This window comes from Hemitrygon akajei, chromosome 12, assembly GCF_048418815.1.
Source record: "Hemitrygon akajei chromosome 12, sHemAka1.3, whole genome shotgun sequence".
Lineage (NCBI taxonomy): Eukaryota > Metazoa > Chordata > Chondrichthyes > Myliobatiformes > Dasyatidae > Hemitrygon > Hemitrygon akajei.
Window position 1 is genome coordinate 97192711 of NC_133135.1, and position 13887 is coordinate 97206597.

The 13887-nt window shown below is 41.6% G+C and overlaps 1 protein-coding gene across 5 annotated transcripts in view; it reads right to left on the reverse strand.

The window, feature by feature from the left end:
• Window positions 1-13887, reverse strand: part of rabgap1l (RAB GTPase activating protein 1-like) — a 587017-nt gene that overhangs the window by 224168 nt on the left and 348962 nt on the right. For all 5 annotated transcript variants that reach the window (XM_073063719.1, XM_073063720.1, XM_073063721.1 and 2 more), the window contains one exon: window positions 1181-1306. In XM_073063719.1, the coding sequence (XP_072919820.1) occupies window positions 1181-1306 (126 nt within the window). The remainder of the gene's footprint in view (window positions 1-1180; window positions 1307-13887) is intronic.

Below are 13887 nucleotides of genomic sequence, written 5' to 3' on the forward strand. Positions count from 1 at the left end.
AAGTGTTGTGAAGCTAATCTAAAGAAAAGCTGTTTTGGATATAGTCTTTGATTGTGACACAAGGTTAATTAGTAATCTTATCGGGATGGAATTTCACAACCAATGTCATACCAATGTCCTCATCCAACACCAGAGTTCTGAAATTAATCAAAATCATTTGCATAGTTAAACAGTATGAGCTGGCTAAGCTGCAATGGAAGTTAAGTTATAGGGAATGGTTAGACAGGCTGGGCCTTTGCTCCTTACAGTGTAGGAAAATGAAGGGTGATCTCATAGAGGTATATAAAATCATCATAAGCATAGATAAGAACAATTAAACAACAGTACATATTTACAGAAATATTTGAAAATTATCCTAGTGCAATACTTTAAAAAATAAAAGCTCCTTAAGAAAAGGTGCACCACTTGTACCTGCATTTAACTGTAGTTTTTATAATCAGAAGAGATTTACCAAAACATTAAAGAAAACTGAATCCAAGAATAGGAATCAGATCAGGTTTCATGTATTGTGCTGTACTGCTACCGCAAGACACCAAATTTTACGACATACACGATCTTCTATGTGGTGAAAATTTGTTGTCTTGCAGTAGCAGTACAGAGCAATACATGAAAAACTATAAATTACAATAATTATGTACTCCTTTACTACTTGCAGTAGGACACTACAGGATGATCTCATGGAGGTACAGGTGTCCCCCCACTGCCTTTACAAAGGTAGAGCGTTCCTATGAAACCTTTCTTAAGCCGAAATGGCGTAAAGCGAAGAACCATTAATTTATATGGGAAAAATTTCCGTAAAAGCGAAAATCCTCTGTGTAATGTGAAAACTCGTAAAGCGGGGGACACCTGCAAAAAAAATCATGAGAAGCATAGAGAATATAAATATCCAAAATGCTAGGGGCTAGAAGATTTTCAGATTTTGGATTCTTTAAATTTTGGAATATATGATGAAATAGATTGCTATCATTTCCAACTATTAATTTATGTGCTACCGCTAAGCACTTATTCATCTTACACTTCTTCATCAACATATATACTGAAGCAGCAATTCAGCGTGTTAGATCTTTATCAGCAATGATCTTGGCAAAGACTACTGAACCAAATCCATTTCATCCAGTTACTTCAATGATATGTTCATTTCATGCTTACTAACCTAACTTTGCTTAAACATGGCACGTACCTGGAGCAGCCTTTCCAGCTGGTAGAATTTACAGTGAAGATTCTCAAAATTATTCTTGTAGAGCTCTCGAAGACCGTAGTCATACATGATCTTCACCAGAACACAAAACGCTTGCTCTTCTGGCATCTGCAGGAAAGACATTCATTCCAAGTCAGGATTCACTGCATTACCTAGGACATTTTGTAGGATGCAGGGGTGGGAGCCAGCACAGGGTGAGTAAGGGAACTAGCCCACTGTTGCAAAATGGTTCAGTTTTGTGAGCTGCATTATGGAAGAAGTCTGGTTAAGTGTAATAAATCCAGTGATGTTGGACTGGGTCTTACTGCTTCGGTGGGCAGAATCGCAGTGAGGGAACTACTACAGACGAGGCACGAATACACTTTCTGAGTACTCCTTCCTCTAATGATATGAGGAAACTTCACTTCTGGATTTTTGATCACCCCTGGCCCATGTACACCTTCCAGTAACCAGGCATCACAAGCCCCTTCCCTTCCTGGATAAGTCATGCAATTTGAGTGCATGAGAGGGATGATATATCACAAGGTCATTGGAAATGACAAGCAGTGCTACAGGTTCCTCCTACTGTGCCTTTATCTTGCAGTCTGTAAACCAACTTTAATAAGATACTGTTATTTCAACTTAGATTTTCAGTAGCATCACTGAAATGAATGTGGAAGTTATTAACTGGTGGATTTAGGGATAAGGAAGAGGGATTAAGGACAGCAGGTGACTCTACTTCCTGAACATAATGGGGCAGCTGTCAACTGTTGACCTAATTTCTTTGCACAGTGCTAATTTCCTCACACAGGTCACATTGCAAATGCTTCAACCCTCATCACTTAATTTTGTCATTCCTTTAACATGCCAGACATTCCAATCAAGTTGAAACTCATTTCAAAATGAGAATCTGCTTCAGGTTTGAACACAATGAACCCAAAAAGCTGTGGATTAGAAATATGATAATAATGCTCTTTAATCAAGTCTTGCTTGTTAGTGTCTTCCATGATATCCAGACACATCAGGTGGCTTACAAATACCAAAATGTGACAGTCACACACAGCAATGATCAGTGATGTTGACTGAAGAATAAATATCAGTCAGGGACTTCGGAAACATTGCTGTTCCAGCAGTGGCTTTTACATGATCACCTGATCAAGTCAATGTCAAGTGTACTATCATATGCACAAGTGCAATGAAAAACTACTTGGAGCAGCATCACAGGCACATAGCATCATTCAAGCAGTATTTGGAAGAAAAGCATTTTTACAGGTAGGAACATTTGAGAACAAAACAGAATGTCCATTATAGAGCAAAATGATCAAGTGCTTTGGTGAAATGGGACTTTTCTGCCTCCTGCCTGATGGTAACTGCAAGAAGGTGGCATCATCCAGTAGGTGGAGATCTTTGATGATGGATGTTGTCTTCTTGAGGCAGTACCTCCTGCATGATGATGGTGGGGAGGGAGGTGCACAGAATATTGGGAAGAGTGCACTACTCTCTGCAGCTTCTTATATTCTTGCACATTCAAATTGCTGTACCAGACCATGATGAAACCAGTCAGGATACGTTCAACTTTATACCTACAGAATGGGCCTGGTATAAACCTAATCTGAAAGTTGAATCTTCTAGAGGGCTGTAGTTGCTCAGCACTGCCCAGGGTTTGTAGCAGGAAAGCTTCAAGATACTTCTCCTTCGATTAGTTATTATCTAAGTTGCCCAGAGGTCTGTGGATTCTACAGACAGTAGTAACCAGGCACTGTGCCTGGTTCTCCTCTGGGAGGCCAGGAGAAGGGGAGTACTTCAGGAGCCTGGCAGAAGATAAGATTAGGGTTATTATGTGATCAGCATAAGATATCAAGGTGGAAACTAACTGTTGGGTACTTGGCAATACAGATACTTTAAGAAATTGTCACTGGCATTTTCATTGGGGGGAACATGGGGGCAAGCAGGGGAGTTCAGCAGATACGCACAACACCATGAGCCTCCAGTAGAGTTGTTCCCTGACAGCTCCAGCACTCTTGGTTCACATCTGATCCACACTGCTGTTGGTGTGGAGTTTACACATTCTCCCTGTGTGAGTTTTGTGTGCACCAATTTTCTTCCCCACCTTAAGGACTGCGAATTAGTAGGTTAACTAGAAACAATGTGAGGGGGTTGGGAGTCATTAGTTACTGGGTTGTGGAGAGATTTAACATGGAAAGAAGTTTGTATTGACTATCAACCACAGATTTAGTCATCAAATTGTGCCTGCCAGATTCTACACAAATGACACCATCCATTTAACCCAACAACACCACACATTTTTGGGATGTGAGAGTAAACAGAGCATCAGAGTTGTATTTGGATATATGCTTTGATAATAAATGAACCTTTGATCTAGGTGAAACACACACAGTCATAGGAAGAATATGAAAATTCCAGGCAGACAGCACTCCAGATCAAGATAGACTGACAACACAAGCTCATTTTAGAATGTTTCTAATTGACAAAGATGCCCAACAAGTTAAATGAAGTGTGATATTGAAGAATAAAGGTTCAGCATCCTTTACACAATCATTATAGAAAATTAGCATTATGCAAAGAAATTGAGTCAGTTTCCAATGGGAATGTGGGGAGAATAAATGGGAGGTTGGCAGTGGCTGAATAAATGGGCTGAAGAGTTAGTGTCAGTGTTGCACCTCCCTTTCACTTTATGACTGAGTGAGGTGGAGCTGTCATCTGAAGAATGGTGGGGGCAGGCTGGTTAATGAGGGCTAGCAGGACACGTAATTGAAGTAATTAAACTTGTTTTCCTCAAGTGACCTTCCCTCCACAACTTCCAACTTCGAGATGCCTCAGCCTCACTCTGCCTGCTTCTATCTTCTGCTCAAGATACACAAACAGGACTGTTTCAGCCTGCTCTCGACCCACTAAACTTATTTCTCCATGAACTAACGGTCACACATCTGCAATGTTGAAAGATTCTATTTCCATAGATGAGACCCGACCTGATAAATGTTTGCAACATTTTCTATCTTTCCTACTGACTGTATATACTACTATATTACCTCTCCCTAGTGGCCCCTGCATCATCCCTTCCTCCCATGGTCCACTCTCCTCTCATTTCAGATTCTTTCTTCTTCAGCTCTTTACTTCCTCCACCTATCACCTGCCAGCTTCTTACTTCATACCCTTTCCCCACCAACCCACCTTCCCCCTCACCTGGCTTCATGTATCACCTCCCAGCTTGTAATCCTTTCCCTGAGCTCAACTTCTTAATCTGGCTTCCTATCCCTTTCTTTTAATTCCCAATGAAGGGTCTTGCCCCGAATATCGAGTGTTTATTTCTCTCCATATTTCTGTTTATTTCTGCCTGAAATGCTGAGTTCCTCCAGCATTTTGTGTGCTGTAATGGATTTTCAGCATCTGCAGAATCTCTTATAATCAAGAATGGCCTTTCACTCTAGAAAATGAGTAGCTTACTGCCACATTGTCCTGATGAAGGCAACAGTTTGTAACTGAGCTTCTGGATGAACATGAGTTCCCAAGGTGGTCAGAGACTGAGTCTTAAGTGCAGTTATTGATATCACGTAGAAAAGTCAACAGTCAATTTCTGCATTCCAAGCTGGAGTTCTGTTGCAGAGTCACTGACCTGAAAGGTTAACTCGATTTCTTACCTACTGGGTATTTCTGTTTTAATTCCTGTACTGCAAGCACCCAGAGAAACAACAAACACATCACCTTCTGACACAGAGTAAAGAGTGCTGGCCACTTATTTGATAGGCTGTCATTTATGGGATGCACACTGGGATCTCCACAGAGTTGGAAATGTAAAATAAAATGATTTCTTTCTCATTATAAAAGCATGGTTATGCACAGAGCATCACAGTCATCAAAGGCATTGTGTGAGATAATAAACTAAATATACAACATTATTGAAGCTGTAAGTTCTCAGGTTCTGATGATTGGGTGAGTGTTCTTTGTAATCCATCTGTCCTTGCAAAGATTATTACCCAAGTCACTTTCTTCTAATGCACTCCCTTAGAGTCAAAGGTGATCCTGTAAGTGTGAGTACTTTGGGAATTCAATTACAAGAGGAGAATATACTGTAAATGGCAGGACCCTAAGAAGTATTGATATACAAAAGGATCTTGGGGTGCAAAGAATGCATATGGTGCAGCTTGCCTTTAATGAACATAGAGCATTAGAGGACAATACAACCCCTTCAGCCCACAATGTTGTGCCAACCTTTTATCCTCCTCTAAGATCAATCTAACCCTTCCCTTCTACATAGCCCTCCATTTCGCTATCACACATGTACCTATCTATTTTTCTTACATGCCCCAAATGAACTTGCCTCTACCACCATCCCTGGTTCCACACATCTACAACCTTCAAAATAAAAAAAAACTTACCTCTGACATCCCCCTTATATTTTCATCCAACCACCTTAAAATTATGCCCACTTGTATTAGCCATTTGCATCCTGGGAAATGTCTCTGACTATATATTTGATCTATACTTCTCATCATCTTGTACACCTTTATGAAGTCTCCTCTCATTGTCCTTCACTCCAAAGAGAAATTCCTAGCCCACTTAACCTACCTTCATAAGAAATGCCCTCTATTCCAGTTAGTATCCTGGCAAGTCTCCTCTGCATCCTCTCTAAAGCTTCCACATCCTTCCTATACTGAGGCAACCAGAACTGAATACAATATTTCAAGTGTGGCTACAACATTACCTCACGGCTCTTGAACACAATTCCAGAACTAATGAAGGTTAACACACCACGTCTTCTTAACAACCCTATCAACTTGCGACGCAACTTTGAGGGAACTATACACATGGCCCCCTAGATACTTCAGTTCCTCCACACTGCCAAGCATCCTGCCACAACTGTGTACACTGCTTTCAAATTCAACCTTCCAAAATGTATTATTTCACATTTTTCTAGGTTGAACTCCGTCTGCCACTTCTCTACCCCGTTTTATGTCCTGTCAGTCTTGCTGCAACCTACAACAACCCTCCACACTCTTCATAACTCCACCAACCTTCATTTCATCTACAGACTTACTAAACCACCCTTCCACTTCCTCATCTGTCATTTATAAAAATCACAGAATGCAGGGGTCCCAGAACAGATCTCTGTGGAACACCACTGGTCACTGACCTCCAAGTTTCATCTACTACCACCTTCTCTGAGAAAGTCAATTATGAATCCACATAACCAAGTTTCCCTAGATACCAGGCTATCTGATTTTCTGAAGAAGCCTATCATGAGGAACCTTATCAAGCATCTAATTAAAATCTATATACACCATATCCACTGCTCTTGTCTTCATTAATGTGCTTTGACACATTCTCAAAGAATCCTTTAGGCTCGTGAGGCATGACCTGCCTCTCACAAAGCCATACTGACTATCCCTAATCAGACTATGCTTCTCCAAATGCTCATAAATCCTCACTCTAAGGAACTTGTCCAATAATTTGCCCAACACTGAAGTAAGATTCACTATTCTATACTTCTCAGCGTTAATCTTACACCTTGTCTTGAACAAAGGAATAACATTTACCACCCTCCATTCATCTGGTACCACTCATGTGGACAGTGGGGACGCACAGATCATCACCAAAAGTGCAGCAATCTCTTCCCTCGCTTCCTGTAGTACCTGGGGTATATCTCAGCTGGCTCCAGTGACTTGTCAAGGACCTCCACCATCTAGGCTATGCTCTCTGCTTACTGCTGCCATCAAGAAGGAGGTACAGGAGCCTCAGATCCCTCACCACCAGGTTCAGGAACAGTTATTACCCCTCAACCATCATGCTCCTAAACTAGAAGGGATAATTTCACTCACCCCAACACTAAACTAATTCTACAACCATTGAACTCACTTTTAAGGACTCTACAACTCATGTTCTAGATATTTATTGATTATTTATCTTTTATTATTATTTTAATTTTTTTCCTTCTTTTTCCTGGCAGATGGTAAGAGTAGGCTTGCTCACCTCTGCCCCTCAACACAGATGCCCCTCAGGGCTGTGTACTAGGCCCCCTCTAGTACTCTCTGTCTACACATGACTGTCGCCACCCACAGCTCCTATAGAACATAGAACCATAGAACACTACAGCACAGTACAGGCCCTTCAGTCCTCCATGTAGTGCCGACCCTTATAATCCTTAAAAAAAAGTACTAAACCCACACTACCCCATAACCCTCTATTTTTCTTTCATCCATGTGCCTGTCCAAGAGGCTCTTAAATACCCCTAATGTTTTAGCCTCCACCACTATCCTTGGCAAGTCATTCCAGGCACTCACAACCCTCTGTGTAAAAAACTTACCCCTGATATCTCCCCTAAACTTCCCTCCCTTAATTTTGTACATATGCCCTCTGGTGTTTGCTATTGGTGCCCTAGGAAACAGGTACTGACTATCCACCCTATCTATGCCTCTCATAATCTTGTAGACTTATATCAAGTCCCCTCTCATTCTTCTACACTCCAAAGAGAAAAGTCCCAGCTCTGCTAACCTTGCTTCATATGACTTGTTCTCTGAACCAGGCAACATCCTGGTAAATCTCCTCTGCACCCTCTCCATAGCTTCCACATCCTTCCTAAAATGAGATCACCAAAATTGAACACAATACTCTAAGTGTGGTCTCACCAGAGATTTGTAGAGTTGCAACATGACCTCTCTACTCTTGAACTCAATCCCCCTGTTAATGAAGCCTAGCATCCCATAGGCCTTCTTAATTTAACTTTCTTATCTGCTAATTAAATTTGCTGACGACACTACACTGAATGGTCTAATCTCAAGTATTAATGGGGCAACCTGTAGAGAGTAAGTCATCACCCTGACACAGTGGTGTCAAGAAAACAACCTCTCCCTCAAAGTCGCAAAAACTAAGGAGCTGGTTGTAGACAACAGGAGGAATGGAGACAGGCTAACCCCTATAGACATCAATGGATCTGGGGTTGAGAGGATGAACAGCTTTAAGTTCCTCAGCGTAAACATCACCGAGGATCTCACATGATCTGTACATACCGGTTACGGTACAAACAGTGCCTCTTTCACCTCAGATGGTTGAAGTAGTTTGGAATGGCCACCCAAATTCTAAGAACTTTCTATTGAGGCAGGATTGAAAGCATCCTGACTGGCTGCATCACTGCCTGGTATGGAAACTGTACTTCCCTCAATCGCAAGACTCTGAAGAGAATGGTGCGGACAGCCCAGCGCATCTGTAGATGTGAACTTCAGGACATTTACAAAGAAAGGTGTGTAAAAAGGGACTGAAGGATCATTGGAGATCCAAGTCACCCAACCACAATCTGTTCCAGCTGCCACCATCCAGGAAATAGTACCGTAGCATAATAGCCAGGACCTTCAGGCTCTGGGACAGCTTTTTTCCATGAGGCCATCAGACTGCTTAATTTATGCTGACGCAACTGTATTTTTATGTCATATTAATTATCCTGTTGTACATAATATTTATTATAAGTTACTATAAATACACATTTAGACAGAGATGTAATGTAAACTAGTAAGATGGGGGGGCGGGAATCAATTTGAGGAAACTATGGGAGAGGAGGTTAGTTCAGCAGTAGAGCAAGTAAGTAGACAGTGTGTGAGGGAGGAAAAGCAGGTGATGGAGAAGGGATGCGCTCAGCCCGAAGATGTAGGGGAGAAGAAAGAAAGGGATAATAAATTTGAATGCATTGTTAGGGATGAAAAGAGAGGAGGAGGTGGAGAGTATCTTAAATGTATCTATTTTAATGCTAGGAGCATTGTAAGAAAGGTGGATGAGCTTAAAGCGTGGATTGATACCTGGAATTATGATGTTGTAGCTATTAGTGAAACATGGTTGCAGGAAGGGTGTGATTGGCAACTAAATATTCCTGGATTTAGTTGCTTCAGGTGTGATAGAGTAGGAGGGGCCAGAGGAGGAGGTGTTGCATTGCTTGTCCGAGAAAATCTTATGGCGGTGCTTTGGAAGGATAGATTAGAGAGCTCCTCTAGGGAGGCTATTTGGGTGGAATTGAGAAATGGGAAAGGTGTAGTAACACTGATAAGAGTGTATTATAGGCCACCTAATGGGGAGCGTGAGTTGGAAGAGCAAATGTGTAAGGAGATAGCAGATATTTGTAGTAAACACAAGGTGGTGATTGTGGGAGATTTTAATTTTCCACACATAGATTGGGAAGCTCATTCTGTAAAAGGGCTGGATGGTTTAGAGTTTGTGAAATGTGTGCAGGATAGTTTTTTGCAACAATACATAGAAGTACCGACTAGAGATGGGGCAGTGTTGGATCTCCTGTTAGGGAATGCGATAGGTCAGCTGACAGATGTATGTGTTGGGGAGCACTTCGGGTCCAGTGATCACAATAGCATTAGCTTCAATATAATTATGGAGAAGGACAGGACTGGACCTAGAGTTGAGATTTTTGATTGGAGAAAGGCTAACTTTGAGGAGATGCGAAGGGATTTAGAGAGAGTGGATTGGGTCAAGTTGTTTTATGGGAAGGATGTAATAGAGAAATGGAGGTCATTTAAGGGTGAAATTATGAGGGTACAGAATCTTTATGTTCCTGTTAGCTTGAAAGGAAAGGTTAAAGGTTTGAAAGTGCCATGGTTTTCAAGGGATATTAGAAACTTGGTTCGGAAAAAGAGGGATGTCTACAATAGATATAGGCAGCATGGAGTAAAGGAATTGCTCGAGGAATATAAAGAATGTAAAAGGAATCTTAAGAAAGAGATTAGAAAAGCTAAAAGAAGATACGAGTTTGGTTTGGCAAATAAGATGGAAGTAAATCCGAAAGGTTTCTATAGTTATATTAAAAGCAAGAGGATAGTGAGGGATAAAATTGGTCCCTTAGAGAATCAGGGTGGTCAGCTATGTGTGGAGCCAAGGGAGATGGGAGAGATTTTGAACGATTTCTTCTCTTCGGTATTCACTAAGGAGAAGGATATTGAATTGTGTAAGGTGTGGGAAACAAGTAAGGAAGTTATGGAACCTATGACAATTAAAGAGGTGGAAGTACTGGCGCTTTTAAGAAATTTAAAAGTGGATAAATCTCCGGGTCCTGACAGGATATTCCCCAGGAGCTTGAGGGAAGTTTGTGTAGAGATAGCAGGAGCTCTGACGGAGATCTTTCAGATGTCATTAGAAACGGGGATTGTGCCGGAGGATTGGCGTATTGCTCATGTGGTTCCATTGTTTAAAAAGGGTTCTAGAAGTAAGCCTAGCAATTATAGACCTGTCAGTTTGACATCGGTGGTGGGTAAATTAATGGAAAGTATTCTTAGAGATAGTATTTATAATTATCCGGATAGACAGGATCTGATTAGGAGTAGCCAGCATGGATTTGTGCGTGGAAGGTCATGTTTGACAAACCTTATTGAATTTTTTGAAGAAGTTACGAGGAATGTTGACGAGGGTAAGGCAGTGGATGTAGTCTATATGGACTTCAGCAAGGCCTTTGACAAAGTTCCACATGGAAGGTTAGTTAAGAAGGTTCAGTCGTTAGGTATTAATGCTGGAGTAATAAAATGGATTAACAGTGGCTAGATGGGAGATGCCAGAGAGTAGTGGTGGATAATTGTTTATCGGGAAGGAGGCCGGTGACTAGCGGGGTACCTCAGGGATCTGTTTTGGGCCCAATGTTGTTTGTAATATACATAAATGATCTGGATGATGGGGAGGTAAATTGGATTAGTAAGTATGCCGATGATACTAAGGTAGGAGGTGTTGTGGATAATGAGGTGGGTTTTCAAAGCTTGCAGGGAGATTTATGCCGGTTAGAAGAATGGGCTGAACGTTGGCAGATGGAGTTTAATGCTGAGAAGTGTGAGGTTCTACATTTTGGCAGGAATAATCCAAATAGAACATACAGGGTAAATGGTAGGGCATTGAGGAATGCAGTGGAACAGAGAGATCTAGGAATAACAGTGCATAGTTCCCTGAAGGTGGAGTCTCATGTAGATAGTGTGGTGAAGAAGGCTTTTGGAACGCTGGCCTTTATATATCAGAGCACTGAGTACAGAAGTTGGGATGTAATGTTAAAATTGTACAAGGCATTGGTAAGGCCAAATTTGGAATATTGTGTACAGTTCTGGTCACCGAATTATAGGAAAGACATCAATAAATTAGAGAGAGTGCAGAGACGATTTACTAGGATGTTACCTGGGTTTCAGCACTTAAGTTACAGAGAAAGGTTGAACAAGTTGGGTCTCTATTCATTGGAGCGTAGAAGGTTGAGGTGGGGATTTGATCGAGGTATTTAAAATTTTGAGAGGGATAGACAGAGTTGACGTGAATAGGCTGTTTCCATTGAGAGTAGGGGAGATTCAAACGAGAGGACATGATTTGAGAGTTAGGGGGCAAAAGTTTAAGGGAAACACGAGGGGGTATTTCTTTACTCAGAGAGTGATAGCTGTGTGGAATGAGCTTCCTGTAGAAGTAGTAGAGGCCAGTTCAGTTGTGTCATTTAAGGTAAAATTGGATAGGTATATGGACAGGAAAGGAATGGAGGGTTATGGGCTGAGTGCGGGTAGGTGGGACTAGGTGAGATTAAGAGTTCGGCACGGACTAGGAGGGCCGAGATGGCCTGTTTCCTTGCTGTGATTGTTATATGTTATAAAGATTTTTACTCCTCAGGAGTACATAGGATGTAAGTAATAAAGTTAATTCAATACTTGCAGAATTTGTTGTCTTTTGCACTTAGTTATTTGTCCATTTTTGTTATGTACAGTTTTTAAGACCATAAGACTACAAGCTATAGGAACAGAATTAGATCATTTGGCCCATCGAGTCTGGCCCATCGAGTCTGCTCCATCATTTCATCATAGTTGATCCAATCCTCTCAGCACCAATCTCCAGCCTTCTCCCCAAATCCCTTCATGCCCTGACCAATAAAGAATCTATCTACTTCAGCCTTAAGTATACATAAAGAATTCCACATATTCGTCACATATTCACATATTCTGTGGCAAAGAACTCCACATATTCGTCTCTCTCTGGCTAAAGAAATTCCTCCACATCTCGGTTCTAAAAAGATGTCCCTCTATTCTCAGGCTTAGACTCTCCCATCATAGGAAACATCCTCTCCACATCCACTATAACAAGGCCTTTCACCATTTGATAGGTTTCAATTCGGTCACCTTTCATCCTTCTGAATTTGATTGGACACAGGCCCAGAGCCATCAAACACTCTTCACACGACAAGTCATTCAATTCTGGAATCATTTTCGTGGACCTCCTTTAAACCCACTCCAGTCTCAGCACATCTTTTCCACAATAAGAGGCCCAAAAGTGCTCACAATACTCTAAGTGAAATCTCACCAGTGCTTTATAAAGTCTCAATATTACATCCTTGCGTTTATATTTTAGTCCTCTTGAAATAAATGCTAATATTGCATTTGCCTTCCTCACTAGAAACTCAACCTACAAATTAAACTTTAAGGAGTCCTGCACAAGGACTCCCAAATCCCTTTGCAACTCAAATTTTTGTATTTTCTCTCCATTTAGAAAATAATCAACCCTTTCACTTCTTCTACCAAAGTGCATGACCATACACTTCCTGACACTGCATTCCATTTGCCATTTCTTTGCCCATTCTCCTAAACTGTCTAAGTTCTACTGTAGCCTCTCGACTTAGAAACATAGAAAACCTACAGCACAATACAGGCCGTTCGGCACAGAAAGTTGTGCTGAATATGTCCCTACCTTAGAAATTTACTAGGCCTCTATTTTTCTAAGCTCCATGTACCTATCCAAAAGTCTCTTAAGAGAATCTGCCTCCACCACCATTGCCAGCAGCCCATTCCATACACTCACCACTCTCTGCATAAAAAACTTACCCCTGACATCTTCTCTGTACCTACTCCCCAGCACCTTAAACATGTGTCCTCTTGTGGCAATCATTTCAGCCCTGTGAAAAAGCCGCTGACTATTCACATGATCAATGCCTCTCATCATCTTATACACCTCTATCAGGTCACCTCTCATCCTCCTTTGCTCCAAGGAGAAAAGGCCGGGTTCACTCAACCTGTTTTCATAAGGCATGCTCCCCAATCCAGGCAACATCCTTGTAAATCTCCTCTGCACCCTTTCTATGGTTTCCACATCCTTCCTGTAGCGAGGTGACCAGAACTGAGCACAGTGCTCCAAGTAGGGTCTGACCAGGGTTCTATATAGCTGCAACATTACCTCTCGGCTCCTAAATTCAATTCCACAATTAATGAAGACCAATACACTGTATGCTTTCTTAACCACAGAGTCAACCTGTGCAGCTGCTTTGAGCGTCCTATGGACTTGGACCCCAAGATCCCTCTGATTCTCCATACTGCCAAGAGTCTTACCATTAATACTATATTCTGCTATCATATTTGACCTACCAAAATGAACCACTTCACACTTATCTGGGTTGAACTCCATCTGCCACTTCTCAGCCCAGTTTTGCATCCTATCAATGTCCCGTTGTAACCTTTGACAGCCCTCCACATTATCCACAACACGTCCAACCTTTGTGTCATCAGCAAACTTACTAACCCAACCCTTCCCTTCGTCATCCAGGTCATTTACAAAAATCATGAAGAGTATGGGTCGCAGAACAGATCCCTGAGGCACTCCACTGGTCACCGACCTCCATGCAGAATATGACCCGTCTACAACCACTCTTTTGCCTTTTGTGGGCAAGCCATTTCTGGATCTACAAAGCAATGTCCCCTTGG